Source organism: Nelumbo lutea, chromosome 7 (assembly GCF_056320005.1).
Source record: "Nelumbo lutea isolate HS-2025 chromosome 7, American lotus-T2T, whole genome shotgun sequence".
NCBI classification, from domain to species: domain Eukaryota; kingdom Viridiplantae; phylum Streptophyta; class Magnoliopsida; order Proteales; family Nelumbonaceae; genus Nelumbo; species Nelumbo lutea.
Window position 1 is genome coordinate 25,237,911 of NC_142690.1, and position 18,227 is coordinate 25,256,137.

General features: G+C 37.9%; 1 protein-coding gene across 3 annotated transcripts in view; it reads right to left on the reverse strand.

The window, feature by feature from the left end:
* The window catches only part of LOC148845751 (PLAC8 family protein), a 29,412-nt gene extending 15,642 nt beyond the window's left edge, over positions 1-13,770 (reverse strand). Inside the window, exons 1-3 of one of the 3 annotated variants that reach the window (XM_088953738.1) lie at positions 13,613-13,770; positions 13,364-13,450; positions 12,484-12,661 (exon numbers count right to left, since the gene is read on the reverse strand). In XM_088953738.1, coding sequence (XP_088809864.1) covers positions 12,484-12,655 — 172 coding nt within the window. In that variant the 5' untranslated portion in view covers positions 12,656-12,661; positions 13,364-13,450; positions 13,613-13,770. Of the gene's footprint in view, positions 1-12,483; positions 12,662-13,363; positions 13,502-13,580 lie in introns of those variants that run through there. The other 2 variants (XM_088953740.1, XM_088953739.1) reach the window with 2 other exon arrangements.
* Between the last annotated feature and the right edge of the window lie 4,457 nt (positions 13,771-18,227).

Consider the following 18,227-nt stretch of genomic DNA (forward strand, 5'->3'; position numbering starts at 1 on the left):
TGCTATTCCAAAGCCATGTCATGATTTGCACATTTTCTTGCACCCAATCACCATATCTGACGGTTCCAGATTCTGACAGTAGGGCAACTTGTACAGAGAGCATCCATCAGATCACCCAGTCAGGTATACAAACAAAGCAACAGCAAAGAAAAAGGTTTCCAGATTCTGGTTTATCTTTTTTTTTTTTTCTGATGAATAGGTTTTGGTTTGTCATTCTTAATGTACTTAAATTTGCCCCTGCCAGTCAGATTTACTTCAATAGACTTCACCCAAAGTATGTAGTTTGCACCATTAAGCTTCAATGAGCTCATCTGTACAGCCACACAATCTGGCTGCAACACCACTCTAGACTTAACTTCACTATTCTATGATGCCATAGCTCAGAAGAATAATTCCAATGTGGCTCTCCAGCAGCTTCCACCAAAAATCAATCACACCAACACAAAACGAGCACTAAACAGCAATTTTCAATACTTAGAAAGCACAAAAAAAAGGCCCTAAACACTAGCAGCCCGGTTACATCATCATACCAGCTTTATTATCATCATTAGACAAAGCCATGATAGGAGAATCAATGCTGAAAATCACTTAGCACCATAACAGTCTCTTCCAATACCTCCGGTTGCCTCTATGAACCCTTATCTACACAATCAGCCCCTTATACCACAACAAATACCATACTAGAGAACTATCTTTACTCAAAGGTGTGGATACACCCAGAACAACTGCTGATTCCATAAACCCAACCAAAAAATAACCTTTTATCACCTCAGTCTATCAGCCAAGCACAAGACATAATAGAGAACACAGAAAAGTAACCTGAGACCAGCATCCAAGAATTCCTCTTCAAACTGCCGACTAGAGGAATCCTAAAACAATACTCAACAACCACTAATCTGCTCAAATTAAGGCATGGAAGCCTCTACTTCTTACTGCAATTAGTTCAGAAGCCTTAGATGTAAACTCCTGTGTATGAAGAAGAGCTTTCTATGTGCAAGACTGAAAGAAAACATAGATCTGTTCAGGCAATTAGTAGTGCTCTGACACCATGTTATCTGCCCCAAAATAGATCACAAAATAATGAGAATTAAGTAGGAAATCTTGGTAACAGTTCTGAATTTAAACAACTGAAAGCAGAGGAGATCAAACTGTGCTCTTGATCTCAACTGCCACCCAATTTTATTAATCTTATAATAAAATGTAAAACTACAATTAGGACCCTGCTTAAGTAATAAAGAAATAAAAGAAAGTTTACAAATTTAACCCCTGCTAACTCTAATATAAGAAAAGAAATACAACTTTTAACATCTTGTAAAGAAGGAAAGTCATTTGACTTTGGGGAAGCTGTAACATCAAATGAAATCTTAGTCTAATACTGAAAATCCGATCAGATGTTGGAATCTCCAGCATCATTCTTCCCTGTTGTCTCTTCTCCTTTTCTCAAATAAACCTTGTGACCACTCACTCCCAGCTCTCATGCTTCGTATTACCTCTTACCACGATTAAGCAATTTTTCTTATTCTTAAAGGAAATACCTTTTCACCCCTCCTTACCTTTTTTTTTCTTTTCATTAGTCAAGGGATTAATGCTACTTTTTTGGCCCTTATCCCAAAGAAGTCGGATGCTAGTCACCCTAAGGATTTTAGTGAAAGAATGGTAGGATCCAAATAATGGACGCCATAAAGGTTGCGGAATGGGTGGGCGAATTTCAAAAATTTCCTACCTTCTCTCAACTGGGAATCATATTCCCTAAATTTAGAATACAATATTCAAGGATCTTACTTGAACCATAATCAAACCAGATCTGTACCAAAAGATAAATGGGAGGAATATACCTGATCCGGAGAAGCAGTATCTCCCAAAGTTGGTGTTCACGCCCAAAGAATGCTCCAAGATCCGTTCCTGCTGAAGATGACATAGCTGTGAATGGAACAGAACCAGCAGGGTGCGTCCTACACACTGGATCCTTCACAAGAATCCTCTGGAAGTACTAAACACTGAATCCTTTTCAGTCTTTCTTGCAAGACTGATGTCAAGAACAGATTTCTTGACTTTCTTCTCTGCAAAGATCTAATCTTGCAATGGCAGATGGCGGCGGCAGGAGGAGATTTCAAAAACAAAAAGGCTGAACTATTTTTCTGTTTTTCTGGAGAGTATGAATCAGATCAGATCTGAATTCGCAGGAGGTATCCTATACCTCTTCAAGGTGGTTCGAAATCTCCTCCTTTTTTCTTGATTAAGAAACCTCCTTTTTAGGAGTTATCCCAATCCAAATCAGTATTTGGATAGGGGATAATCTTAATCCTTTCTGCAGATAGAGTTAGCTTACTCCTGATCTTATCAGGAGGTTACCAGATTCAAATCTAATTTGAATTTGGTCTCTTAGAGTGGATAAGGCTAAATGGCCCAATCCTTTTACTAACTTTAATCTCAAATTCGCCCCATGGATGGGTGATCATATCAGCCCACCTCGAAATGGGCTTTTGGCCCATTAAGTGTTCAGTGTCTAATTACTTTCCAATCTGCTGCCCAATTGGGCTTCTTTGTATGGCGTGGGACCCAAGCATTGATCTACACACCAGCCACATGGGTTCGGCCCAGCCTTTAATACAAGGCCCAACCGAATTCACTGAAAAACTCAATGAACCCCTTGAGTCCATCATATGGACCCTATGGGCCCAACACTTACATTAAGTGGTCCCTGGGCCAAGCCATCTTATAAAAACCCAGGGACTGTGGGCAGGTGCAAGATTAGCCCATCAGGTATTATCCTCAGTGGTCTTACACTTAACCTCTCAGCCCTTAATGATCAAGCACTGCCCGACAAGAGAGGACCTCTCCCTCGGCTGCAAGGAACAGTGCCGCACTCTCCTCTCATATGGATCCCGGGAATTAAAACCATTTGCAAACAATTCGAAACCGAACATATATATATATAAATATATTAATTTTGCAAAACAAAATTCCAACGATTGAAATCAACTGCCGGCAGTTTGGTTTCCATCAGAGAGAGTGCATTCCCGATCATTACCCTTTGTCCGACAAAGTGGCTGATTCTGTCACTATGATCACCCACTCAGATGAATTCTCAAACTGCCCCAACATACCCAGGTTTTGATCCCCGCTAAGGATCTCATTGATTGGCATATCAAAGGCAGCCTGATCCAACACCTAGTGAAATGTCATAACCGAGTCTAGGGGTCAGGTGTAACTTTCCAGTTTTGCCCATCTATCTCCAAGGTCCAGGGCAATACTGGAAATCTGGTCCGGTTCAAGGATTCAAGTAATCCCATACTGCATGTGCCTCGGGTCTTACCCTGATGGCTGAGACAGGCCATCCCAACACTTGGTAGTACACCAGTATCAGCCTTGGCAGGATAAATCTCCCCAGACTTATCCAACGGCTGTGAACATTTAAAACTAACATGAGTCTCTATAAATGTCCAGTTTTAGGGTTTCACACAGAATTAAACCAAACAACATGAATCAAACATGCACTTTATTTATTTCCACTAAATAACAAAAGTACATCAAATCAGATTGAAGCTAAGGGCATACAAAACTGTCTAACATTTAGGCACATCAGTTTGGTGACTAGTATTTATAAGATTATTGCCAAGGTCCTATCTATGAGATTCAAATTTGTGCTCCGTCCTTAATCAGTCAGTTCTAAGGTGCTTTCCTCCAAGATAGACACTGACCAAATTCTTCTTGCAAATGAGTGTGTGGAAGAGATGAAAAGATTAACCATAAAGGTTCTGTTTGCAAGTTGGACTTGGAGAAAGACTACGATTTGGTGTATTGGAATTTTTTGATTGAGGTGATGAGGATTTGTGGCTTTGGTGATAGATGGTGCAAATGGGTACGGGGATATTTAAAATCATGTCACTGCTCTGTGTTAGTTAGTGGGGTGGTGAATGATTTTTTTTTTGAGAAAATTTAACCAGAATTTATTAAAAAAAAGGGGGGTGATCAAGGGGGGATATACAAAGCAAGGGGGGAATCCCTACAAGTTACAAAGGAGGAAGCTTGTCGCTATACAAATGCTCCAAATATACACTAAATTTAGCTAGGCCATCTGCAATATGATTGTGTTCCCTAGGAATCCAAACTAAATTAACATTCAAACCATCCAAAGAATCCCAAGCTTCAGTCAGATAATGATACAGTCTCCAAGGGCCCCCCCTCTTTGTCTCTTAACCATTTTATCGTATTTGCTGAATCACCTACAATGATCAAATTCTGAATTCCCAAATTCTTTATTATCCTGATTCCGGTGAGAGCAGCCATTACTTCAGCCTTTGTGGAGTCAGCCCAGCCAATTGGACCACTAAAAATCCAGCAAATATTGCCCCTTTCGTCCCTAACTGTACCACCGATGCCTGCAAGGCTCGGATTACCTAAGGCACAACCGTCAAAATTAAGGGTTATCACTCCTTCACTGATGGATACGGGATGCCTCAAGGATGTTTGCTGGGGATGAGGAAGAAACAGAAAGGGGTGAATGTCTCTGATAAAATCATTGACTGAAAGTCCTTTAAACAGAGCTGAATTCACCGTCCAAAGGATGCAAAGATAGGTAATATCTGAGATTAACTCCTCCAAGGTTCTGCTTTTATTGTTGAAGATGCGGTTGTTTCTTTCATCCCAAACACCCCACATCATTGCATGTGGCACTGATTGCCAAAAGACTTTACCCCTTTTGCTTAGCCCTGTTCCTTGCCCTTGATTCAAGGTGTCCATAATGTGTTTTGGAAAAGCCCAGCTATAACCTGCCATATTCAAGAAGTGGGACCATATCCTTTGAGTGAAACTGCAGTGAAGAAGAATGTGATCTGCAGATTCACCCTCGCTGAGACATAAAATACAAACACGAGGAGAAATGGAGCGTCTTCCCAAGAGTTTTTTCTGTAGGAGATCACAACTATTAACTTTCTGGAGACAGGCTTCCCAAACAAAGAAGCAAATTCTTGAGGGGATGTGGCTACACCAGATTTTCTTGTAAGGAAAAGAGGAATGTTGATCAACAGCAGTCAAAGCCCTGAACATAGACTTGGAAGAGAATTCGCCATTTGGGTGAAGGGTCCATATTCGGGTGTTAGAATGAGAAGGGGATATGTAGGCATCTTTGAGGGTTTGGATTAAGGATATAAAACAGAAATCTTCGAGTCCCTTAGGGGTCTTTTGAGGTGGAGGTTTAAAGAATTCTCGGTGGTCTGGTTTGGGAGGCAAGAAGAAATAGAGGCTTCTTCGTCAAGGGTAAGGTCAAACAACCTAGGGAAAGAGGTTTCTAGGGTAGATTCCCCCCACCAAAGATCTTTCCAAAATTTAATTTTAGAACCATTTCCCACTTTTTACCTTATAAAAGGAAAGAAAGAAGTATGAATGGAACATATACCTTTCCAAGGATTTGTCGCCTTTATCCTGTTCAAATGGAGATTGCAATCCCACTCGTTAGTATTTCGTCCATATTTACTTGAGATGACAGCTGTCCAAAGAGCATTGGGTTCTTTCGGAAATCTCCAAAGCTATTTGCCTAGGAGAGAAGAATTTTTCTCTTTAAGCTGTCCAATACCCAAACTGCCTTCTTCTTTTGGTCTGCATACTTGTTTCCAGCTGACTAAATGGTTTCTCTTATCTCCACCACCTTCCCAAAGAAAGTTCCTTTGAAGCTTCTCAATCTGATTTCTGACTTTAGTCGGATCGGAATCTGGAAGACAGAAAGAAAGTAGACTGGCAGATTTGATAAGGAGGCCTTTAAGAGAGTAAGCCTACCCCCTTTTAAGAGATAACACTTTTTCCAAGTCAATAGTTTCTTCTCGCATTTCTCCATCACTGGTCTCTAGAAATTGAGGGATTTTGGATTCCCTCCAAGAGGCATCCCAAGGTAGGTAATGGGGAGATTCTCCTCTTTGCACCCCAACAAAGATTTGAATTTTCTAGAAGTTCCACTTCACCGAGTTAATAGCAACAATACTATTTTTGCAAAAGCTAACTCTCAAACCAGTGAGAATCTCGAAACATTCGATTACCCTTTTAGTGTTTGTGATGTTGGTTGTGGAGGCATCCAAAAGTAGGATTATGTCGTCGGCGAACTGTAAGTGAGAGATGTGATTTTTATCCCTACCCACTTCAAATCCTTTCACCAAGTTGAGAAGAATTGACTTGTCAAAGAGATAGTTAAATATATCCATCACCAAAGTGAAAAGTAATGGGGAAAGAGGGCAACCTTGTCTTAGACCCCTACTAGCCTTGAAATAACCTTTCGCTTCACCATTTATCAATGTAGAAAACCAAGGAGTGTCAATACAACCTTTAATCCACCTAATCCATTTTCTCCCAAAACCTCTTAGCCTTAAGCAATCAAGAAAGCAGTCCCAATCCACTTTGTCGTACGCCTTCTCTAGATCAAGTTTCACAAGGACCCCCGGAATCCCATAGGATTTTCTATCTTCCACACACTCATTTGCAATAAGAATGTTGTCCACAATTTGTCTTCCTTTTACAAAAGCAAATCGATTTGGGGAAATAAGATCTTCAAGGACTTCTTTAAGTCCGTTGGCCAAAACCTTCGCCAAAATTTTGTATATGCTCCCAACTAAACTTATAGGTCTAAACTAAAGTCTTTAACTTCCAAAACTCCCCCTTTCTTAGGGATGAGGCAGAGAAAGGTAGAGTTAAGGCCCTTATTAACAATGAAAGATGAATGGAAATCCCTGAAAAACTCCATGAGATCTGACTTTACAATTTCCCAACACTTTTGGAAGAAAAGAATAGGGAAGCCAATCGGCCCTGTCTCCGTCCATGCTGAAAATAGTCTTCTTGACTTCTTCCTCTTCAAAGCTTCTTTCCAACCAATCCCTCTTTTCAGCTGATAGGGTAATGCCATCCCAATTATATAAGGTAAACTGGTTATCACTATCCTTGGAGTAGATGTTTTTAAAGAAAGAAAGGAAAGCTTTAGAAATTTCCTCAGGATTCTCCACTTCTCTTTGATTAAGATTGAGCTTAGAAATAAAGTTCTTCCTACTTCTTCCCGAAAGGTTGGTGGTAATAATGTTGTAGTCACACACCTCCAAGTTGCAGATGATATCATAATCTTTTGTGAAGGGGGTGAACAAAGGTTGATAGGGCATTTGAAGAGTTTGGTCAAGAAATTTGAAGTTGTCTCGAATCTCAATGTTAATTTTGAAAAGAGTTGCATTACAGGGATTAATTTGGAGGATGAAGAACTAGAGGCTATTCCAGAGAGGCTTGAGCGTTCCATTTCTAGTTGCCCTTTGACCTACTTAGGGCTTCCTTTAGGAGCAAATCCTAAAGAGAGTAGGTTTTGGTCCCCAACTATAGAATGGTGTGCAAAAAGACTATAAATGTGGAAGAACTACATACCTTTGGGTGAGAGAATTGCTCTAATTAGATCAACTCTAGCAAACTTGCTATTATATTATCTGTCATTCAGGATTCCACAAACAGAAGCCAGGAAGATTGAGAAGGTAATGAGGGATTTCCTGTGGGAACCAAGGGAGGAGAAAAAAGATCACATATTGCGATGGGAAATAGTGACTAAAGATCTAAAGGAAGGAGAATTGGGCATGGGTAATGTAAATAAAAAGAACTTAGCTTTGTTAGGTAAATGGATTTGGAGGTGGCCTATGGAGAGGGACTGGTTGTGGCGCCAAGTGATTACTAGCATTCATGGCAGGATGAACTCTAGATGGGGTGCAGGAGTCTCTCGTCGAGCTATCTTGGCCTCAACGTGGAAAGCTATTCATGGATTTCTTCACTGGTTTCTTAGCTTCCTCAAGTATGATGTGTGTTCCGAGGAGGTTGTGAAGTTTTGGGAAGATCTTTGGGTTGGTTCCTCAACTCTTAAGGATCGATTCCCTTCCCTTTACTAGTCTCCTTGTACAAAAACAAGTACGTCTCAAATTTTATTGATCCTCCTATCCTTCCATTGAATCATAATTGAGATTTTGATTTCCAAAGAGGGTTAAGGGATGCTGAAATGGTAGAATTGAATGGGATTTTGCAACTTCTTGACTTCGTTTGCTTGGATCCTACCAAACTGAATAGACATATCTGGGTTCCTCATCCTAAAGGTCTTTTTTCTTGTGCTTCTCTTTTCAAGTATCTTTGTTTGCCTTCTCCTCCTCAACCTTTCCCTACTAAGGAAGTGTGGTGTTGACCTATCCCTACCGAAATTGGAGCCTTTTGTTGGGAAGCATACCATGGGAAGATCAACACTATGGGCTTGCTACAAAAAAGAAGACTCTTTTATGCTTATCCCCAAATTGGTACACCCTTTGTAAATCTAATGAAGAAAATTGTTTTTTTTCTATCGATTAATGAAGGAAATTGTTACTACTTACTAATACTTGCCCCTTTGCTTCAGATATATGGGATTGGCTTTTCTCTTTGTTTGGTTGTAAGTGGTCCTTGCCAACGGAGGTAGATAAAGTTTTTTTACCCTTTGGCCTTTGTTTGGCCTAAAAGGAGGGGAAGGATTATGTGGAGAAGTGCTAGAGCAGCAATAATATGGACTCTTTGGGAAGAAAGAAATAATAAAATTTTCTCAAGAAAGGAGAGATGCATAGAAGCGGTAAGAGACTGCATATTGGTAAGGGTGATACATTAGCTTAGAACCATGGATTCTTTTCATCTTGGTCCTTTGATGATATCTGGAGAAATTGGGGGGTAGTGGCTAGAAGTTCTTCCAGAAAAGAAAAAGGATAGACTTTATTGGAAAACCCCAGTTGCAGACTTTGTAAAATTAAATTTTGATGGGAATAGTCAAGGCAACCTAGGCCCCCCTTCAGGCATGGGGGGTGCTGAGAAATAAAGAAGGGATTATCAATGCACTATTATCCGGTCCTGTGGGAGTGGGGGATTCCATTAGAACAGAATTGCTTGTGGCTATGACAGGGCTACAGATTGCAAGTGATGTGGGCCTGACAAATGTGGAGATTGAAGGGGATTCAAAAAAGTGATAGGGTGGCTAAAGGATCCAAAGTCTATTATTTGGTGTTTTAGGGATGAGATGAAAAAGTTTAACTGGATAACCAGAAACATGAACTTGAAAATCTCTTGGGTTAGGAAAACAGCTAATGCTACGGTAGACGGATTAGCTAAACAAGGGGTCAATAGGGACAGTTAGTATTGGGCTCAGCTATAGATAATAGATCAGCCACAGCCACACAGGTAGCAATTATTATCCAAATTCATCCCTTTTCTGATTAGTAAATCCATAGTCTGAATGCAATACCAGCCAGCAGATCACACCAAAAAAAAAAAACTTTGAAAGGAACATTTGCTTGCCAGATCCAGCACCAATCAATCCTACTGAAGTAACCAAAAAAAAAAAAAGCTTTATAGCAGGATTTAGGAAAAAAACGACTGTCCCAAGGTCCAAACCCTTTTGTCCTTCGAAAGGGTTTGGACCCACACCCACTGGACTGGACCAATCAATAGCCTCCTTGACAGAAATATGTCAATCTTCAGCTATTTGGAACAGACTAGGGAACATATCACATAAAGCATGATCACCACACCAAACATCTGTCCAAAAGAAAACTCTTTCACCAATCCCAAGTTGCAACCTTACGTTGATGACAAAATCCTGTCTTAGCTTCAAAATTCCTTTCCACAGGCTTGAACCATAAGATTGAGAAGGCACTAGTGATTCCCAACCCATAGGAGCAGATCCATATTTACCCTCTATCACCTGCCTCCACAAAAGAGATTGCTCATCCCCAAAACGCCAAAGCCACTTTGACAGCACTACTTTATTCATCAATTTCAGATGCCTAATGCCAATGCTGCCTTTCTCCTTAGGTTGAAAAATTTTGTCCCAGGCAACCAAATGCAATTTCTGCACCTCATCAAGATCTTGCCAAAAGAAATCCTGCCTTATTTTGTTCATGTTTTAGGTCCTCATATATACAAGTTTGGTCCCAAATCTATCACGTGCACATTATTGATATTTGCTTCTGACTAAAAGGGATATTGCTATGTTGGACCTATTATTGGGAGGAGATTTGTTTCCATGGATGTTATCTTTTATGACTTTTCAGATCTTTCTACACAAGAGGAGAATGATCCATTTCCTATTCCTCTTCCTTCTATCATCCTTGAGTCTGTTTTTTTAAGATAAATATAAAAGAAAACTCATTAATGAAGAGAAGAAATGTAGAGGGGCAAGGTGACAAGTCATCACCCACAGATACTAAGAGATCACAAAACACTCTCAGTACAATTAGCATATATTCAAAGTGTTCTAAAAATGAGAAAAAAAAAATCTTCTCTTTTTGAGTCTTCAAAATCTGGAAACCAACATCCAATCCAACAACCTTGAACCTATTGCAGCAAACAATTTTTCCTTGCACTTCTCTTTACCATTAAATATTCATCTATTTCTCCTTTTCCACACTTCCCAGCAAACTTAAAGGGAATACAGCTCCACATAATCTTAGCTTTCTTTCCCCCGATAATCACTGGCCACTGCTCAAAGATTTCCTTAGGCACCTGAGGAGCCCGCCCCTCTTGAAGAGTCGAAAGAAGAACCAAATACATCTAAAAGAGCTGCAGTCCACCATCAGATGCATCACAACTTCAGATTCAGCCTCACAGAGCACACATCTATTTGCCAAATAAAAAACCTCTTCTCTTCAAGTGATTTCAAGTCTGCTGCCTTTCCTCTTCCTATTATAGTTCCCAATCCTAATTCTAAGCATCTTAGTGATAATCCTAGTAAGGAGTTGTAGGTGTATCAAAGAAGGAAGAAGTCACCATCCACATCTCAGCCTCTGTGAAGATGCTAGTCTTGGTAATTCATAAGTTCCTCTGCTCCTTTTGACCTTAACCTTGACCTTCCTATTCCTCCTAAGATTGAGAATTTTTGTTGGGAGGTGTACCACGGAAAGATTGATACTTCCAACAATCTTTAGAAAAAAGGCCTAATGGGTCCTTATCTCCACATTTGCTTCCTTTGCAAAACAGTGGTGTGTCTTGCTACCACTATTAATCTCCTATCCATTTTCCATTAGTATTTGGGAATTGGGAATGGCATTTCTCTCTTTTTGTTTTCAAATAGACTTCCCCTGTGCATTTGGCAAGTCTATTCGCATCTTCCACTTTTAGATGGCCAAGGAAGAGAAGGAGGGTATTTGGGGATGCACAAGAGCAGAAATGGTTTGGTCAATGAGGGAAGAAAGGAATATAAGGATCTTCAAAGGTCAAGAAAAAAGTATAAAAGCCATCATTGAAGCAATCACAGTAAGAATAGTTCATTTGATGAAATCTTTTAAGTATTTCTTTTTCTCCATTTTCCTTTTATGATATTATGTGGAAAACTGGAAATGGAGGAAACTCCACCAGTGTGAGCTTATCTTACACTATCGGTCCCAAGTCCGGATAAAGGACAGTGCGTCAAGTTGGCATCCGGCACTAAAACTTTTGCAAACTCTCATGATATGGATCCTGATTTGTCTTTCCATGCTCATACTAGGGTGTTCTCTAGAAATGAATCCCAAATGAAGAGAAAATTTTTATAGGAAGAAACTTAATGGGTATGTATGGAAAGAAGTGTCCGATATGATATGGTAAATGGAGGATTTGGGTTTGGAGAGAGAAATGATTCAAGAGGTACAACATTAGGTTTGCATTAGCTTATGATATGGCAATTTTAAACACTTTTTTTCCAAAAGAATGATGAACATTTAATAAAATTTAAAAGTGGGTCAAACATAAGTCCTCAATGAATCCCAAATATCAAATGACAGGGTAAGGAAAGACCAATCTTCATGTGTCTCCTTTGCTCCTGATTGAAATGAAATAAAAGCAAAACCAAAGATTCAGACGACAATCATAAATCTGTATTCAGTAAAACGTTTGACATAGTAGTCATCCAATTTGGGCATGTACCATTCATTAATCAAGATTTATACTTATTGAGACAATTATCTGATATGGTCATGATAAATAAACAGTTTCCTGGTACATCTTCCCTCAGTTATATGAGTGTCCTGAGCCTGCACGACTAGTTGGGCAACTAGAACATCCAATTGGTATGATTTAAAAATGTTCAATCTAGAAGTGGACCATTAAAAAGGTGCCAGCTTCCATAGAACATGTACCAGTTCAACAGTTAAATGGCAATTTCAACTGTCCTGTTTACTAATTAGAACATATGCCACAAAGGGCTAAAAGTATTCTTAACTTGTCAAAATGGTCAAGTTGCAAATCATATATATATATATAGATAGATAGATATAGGAATAGGTATAGGGTAAATCTATGGTGCTGAAAAGGTATGATACTGGAAGCCACCTGATTGGTTACCACTTTTCTGTTACTGGTTGATTGGTTATAAGACTTTCAGTATTATGTCTTTCCGGTATCATAGCTGAAAGCTAAATACAGATATGTGTATGTATGTCTAATGCATCAGTGTACGTTAACAAGGGTGTAGGCTAGAGAGTAGCATACAACTCTGCATATCATCACAGCAAGCACAGATCCCAGAAGACCACTGCTCAGGACCATCACTTGTCTGACGTTGAGCAGGAAGTTCATCACTCTGTCTAACGCCATCATCTTCTACCTCCGACTGTCCCAATGGAATATAAGGTGGTGGCACATAACTTCCTTGACCTTTCATTTTTTTCTGAAATACAAAGTGTAATTCAGCAGCCAGAATCCAGGTAAACAAAATCAAGGTTTCAAGCCAGCATCCTCCAATAAAAGGTTGAAGAAAGCAAACAGAAATTAGTATTTGACAAATAAAAAATAAGGATTTTAATTCAAATAAGGAATCCGCATGATCAGATTGACGCCTACTTAACCACTCACAGTCCACCATTTTTAGACGAGATAAAATCACAATCAGATCCCATGGTTAAACCCATCTTGAAATGGTATTATTACCCCACTGACAGCAATACAAAGGTTAAAAAGCGACATCAAAGTTGAAACCTTGATTGAACCACTGCCCAATGAATTAATAGCCCCACTGAACCAGAAGTAATAAAAAATGACTTATATTGTTTATGTCTGTGATTAACGTCCACTCATAAACTAGTTGGGCTGCGAAATAATGCCCATGATCTAAGTAAGGTGAAACTCATTTAAGAAAACTCGACTAGGTAACATATTTAAAAAAAAAAAAAAAAGAATAATCAATTCTCCTCTACAGAGTATTTCATGGGTATCGCTATGGATTCAACAGCAAATATTTTCTTCTTCAAATCCACTAAATTTCTATCTTGTTAAAATAAAACTGTAAAATGTTAACTATACAGTTGTTTAAGATGAAATGCAATGCTTCTCCTTAAAATTCAGAAAGTGATTGAGCTCAAACATTACTTACATCTGAATTTTCATCTCCCCAATTACTGCCCTGTCATCACGCTATTCCATGCAAATGCGAGATCCAAAAGAGAGCGCAATTTGATTCCTACAAAATCGAACTATACGGAATTAGGTTTCGGTTTGGAATGTTTTTGAAAGAGCGCCAAACGAGATTGAAACCCTAATTAATCCTCTACAGTCAGCAGCAGCAGAAGCTATATGAGCCTATATCCTACAAGTGGGGAGAAAATCATATTTGTTTTCCCACCGCTACTCGTAGCCGTCGCTCAACTTGCTATCCTTGCTGCTAGCTTTTTCTCGGTCAGAGAGCAGAAAGCAGGGGAAAGCAGGGGCGATCATTTTCAACCCAGTTCAGCCCGAAATTTTCCGGGCTTGGGCCTAGCTTTTGAAAATGAGGGTAATGGCTTCTTCTTCTTGAAAATGTTGAATTCAACAACGTTTTCGAACCGCCGTTGACCCGGACGGTCGGACCGCTTGGCCCGAAAACCGTCTAAGCAACCGGTTCTATTTTAGTCCAAATTCAGAATTTGGTAAAAAATCGTTGAAAAAGTCAATAAACTATTGATCCAGGCGGTTGATCCATCGACCCATTCAATGGTGTTTTACCATTTTTTAATTATTTTTTATTTTTTTTTATTTTGTTGTAAGAACAGTCCGCTCATTCAAACCGGACAGTCAGACTGTTGACTCGGAAACCGGTGCCCAAAACAGTTCTACTTAAAAGGTTCCCTAAACACTTTTAAATAGATATATAATGAAAATTTTAAACCTTGATTTAATTTAGATTTTCTTATTTGAATTGAATTACAAATAGATATGAACCTTAGGTAGGACTCCCCGTTACTTGATTTCTCTAGAATCCAGATGGTCTAAAGTTTTGGTCATCTTTTTATCGTTGCATTGTTAATTGATGGTTGGGCATTCTCCAAGTGCACTGATCGCTGCTCAAACACTTAGGCTGTGTTTGGTTACAATGCAAGCAAATTTGCATTGGTGCGAAATTATAGTAGTGCAAATGATTTTAGTGTAAAAGTTGACCTATTTATTAAGCAAAATTTAATTTATTTTATTTGATTTCAGTACACGTGATGTAAATTAAGAGATAAAGTAGAATAAAATAAAATCCAAAACAAAATTAAATAAGAATTTGCATATTATTTCATTTACATTCTCATGAATTTGTATTAGTACAAATAAAATTTCACTGCAACCAAATACAACCTTATGAAATAGAGTGGTCACGAGAAGTCAGGTGATTCATCTTTGTTGGCAATTTTCGTTGATTGTGCAATATTTCAGTATTCGTGTTGGTTGTGTTGGAATTGGAGTGGGGTTATTGCCATCAACATAGAGGGTTGTTTGTATGTTAATCTACAGTTGAAAGGGGCATTATTAAAGTCTAATATGAGATACGGTGGAAAATTGGTGATATTTTCTTTTTCTGCTACTGAATTAGACCCATATTGTATAGTATCGAGGGTGTATAAGTGACACACTGAGTATACCAGTTAATACGTTATGAAGAAGATATAGATAAAAATGAAAAATAAAATAAAAAGGGAAAAGCATGGCTTTCAAAACCGGACCAGACTAGATGGTCGGACCAAAAAAATTGGGAACCAATCACCTGACCGGTTCTGTTTTACCCTAGAACCGTTATTTCGCCAAAAACCATTGATTTGGTCAGCAAACTATTGACCCGAGTGGTCAAAACGTCCAACAATTTTGGCCATTTTTTATTTTTGTTAGAATGGGCCATTTGTTTGATTTAAACGGTTGGACCGTTTGGCCCAGGAACCGGATCCTGATTAGTTCATTGTCCGGTTCAGTTTTAAAAACCTTGAGGAAAAGCTTTCTTTCGGGAGGTTCTCCCTCATTGATTCTAAAACTCCAAGCCTCATTCCTAGAGTGCTAGATATGCAAAAATGAAAAATGCAAGAAACAATTTTGGATCATAAATGTTTTTGAAGACTTTTCAAGTTTTGAAAATATTGCAAAAAATAGGTAATTTTCTTCAATCAATTTTTCATATTATCTTGTTTTTTTTTTTTTTTTTTTGCTTGAATGCTTGAAAAATGTTTAAATCTATGTTGACCTATATTTCTTATGTTCAAAATCACAATTTTTTTTTGTGTGTTATGAATAAACATATGAAAATTTTATGAAGAGATTTGGGAAATTATAAAATAACAAAAAAATAGAAATGTATTTTCTATTTGCCTATAAAGACTTGATATGTTTTAGATATATAAATTATCTATCATATCCAATTGAGCAATTGAAATTTCTACTTTAATATTTTTTATTTTTATATATTTTATAATTAAAAAATAAATAATAATTAATTATATTTTATGATATAATCATAAGGATTGAATGTATTATAGATCTATGGATGATCTAGCATATCCATAGACCAATTGATATTTTCACTTAGAAGTTTGCCAATGCATGTTTTATGGTTGGATAGGATGGTTGGATTTTTTTCATCCCTTAAAACTTAAGAATTATAATTTATAAATTATAGTTAATCATATGATTTTTTAATGAAATAATAATTGGTGATGATGTATTTCTTCATAAAACCATTAAAATATATAATTAATGTATGTATACCTCATTGATGCCTTATATTTAGTGTTATTGATGTATTTTTATGATTTATTGAAGCATTTATAGTATTTTCATGTGTATTTGTGCATACCTTAGGTGTTGTTTGCAATTCTTTTTAGAAAGATCTTCCAACAGCCTAAATGGCCAAAGGACATAATGAGCCTTTGGGGTATTGTCTTTAAAGAAAAAGACTGTTTGGTAAGCAACTTGATTTATCCAGGCTTTAAAAACATGTTTAGAGGCTATTTATCATGCAAAAGACTAGAAAAGTTCCATTTGAAGCTTGTTGAAATTCGGCGTTTTCGATCATTCTGAATCTTTTTGTGCATGAGTCTTTTCATCTTCCTAGCTTTTGATTACCAAATGGAAAAATATTGATTTTCGGTCTTTCAGATTGCCAAAGCCCAAAATACCATACAAAAAAACTTGCCAAATGCGACCTTAATTTTTCTTTGATAGATATGAATATCAAATATGCATCCCAATACATCTCTTAAAATTGTATCTCTGATGCACTTCAAGATTTAGATACTTTTGGGTGGTTGTATTGTAAGGTTATTTGAAAATATTTATTGTGTGGATGTTGTAACCTTGTGTAAATCATTTGATGAAGTGAAGAAAACGGTACTTTTTTTTATTCTCTTGGTTTTTTCTTTTTTTTTATTAAAAAAAAGAAAAAAAAACAGTTTTATCAATTGAAATGACAAAAGTAGAAACTGAATAAACATGAAGAAAAAGAGGCAGTTTATCACTTGAAAGTTGGGCATGGCGAGAGTAATAATACATTGAAAATGTTAGCTAACAAATGATGTCTACGAGAACACAGAATGTATTACGGGGATGTAGGTCAGATGGTAAAGCGCTCGCTTAGCATGCGAGAGGTACGGGGATTGATACCCTGCATCTCCATTTTTTTGAGGGGCATTTTTACCTTCTCCTTAAATAGCAATGCTTCATTGCTTCTATAATTTTTACTTTCTATTTTCAATGGGAAACTGCCAAACTGTCTATATGGGTGTTTGCGCCGGAGGGTTTCACAAGTGGGTTTCAATTTACAAGTGTTTTGTTTCACTTGTGTTTTTGAAAAATACAAAAAATAAAATTGGGGTTGCAAGCTAATTGGGAGTTTAAAGTGATTTGATTTAATAATATAACTAGTAGGTTTATAAAAAATAATTATTGTTAATTGAATATGAACAAATATTTTTTAATAAATTTAGTTTTATTAATAATTTGTAGTAATTTTAATAATTTTTATTCTTTTTTATTTTTAAATGAAATTTTGATTAACTTTAAATTAATAAAAATAATTATAAAAGCTAACATTTTTATTAATTCCACTAATAATTAATAATTATATAGGAATGATAATGGGGTGGGTTCAGGGCAAGGCACCCCATCCCTTTCCATGCCCCATAGTCAAGACACTCTACCCATCCCTGCCCCGTCCACAGTGCCACACGGGTTCAGGGCAAGGTAACCACTCCTCAATGTTAGGCGAGTTCAGGGGCAAGGCACCCCACTCCTCATCAAGGATGGAGAATCCTTGAATTTCCTTGTCCCGTCCCCAATATGGGGTGGGATCAAGTAGAGGTATAAATTGGGTCGTGCTGGGTTGGTACAACACGACCCGCATGTGGCCCGCACAAAGTGCGAGTCGTGCCATGTTGACCCACGAGGAGTCCTAGGCCGTGCCTCCCTACTCTAGGATAATTTGGCAATTGGTTCGGCATGACCCACAGCCTGAGCCCACACGGGTCCGTGTTGTGTCATGGGTCAGGTTGGTCCATGGGTCGGGCCTTGGGCTAGGCAATGCCGCACACCAAGCCAAGATCAAGGCAAGGCACCCACTCCATGTCCAAGGTTTTTAAAATTGGACCGAATAGGGAACTGTTATGGGGTCAAACTATCCGATTGTTCGGTCCGAACGAATGACCCATTCTTACAAAATAATAATAATAATAATAATAATAATAATAATAATAATAATAATAATAATAATAATAACAATAATAATAATAATAAACTAGAAAAACAAAAAAAGGCCAAAAAACTGTTGTCAAGGTTGATGGCACATTCGCCCAGGTTAGTGGTTCGCTAACCAAATAAACAGTTTTTGGACAAAAAGCGGTTTTTGGGGTGAAACGGTGTCCGATTCCCAATTTTTCTAGTCTAACCATCTGGTTTAATCCAATTTTGAAAACACTATCCCGCCAACTCAATATTCAATTTGATGGTATAAATGATCA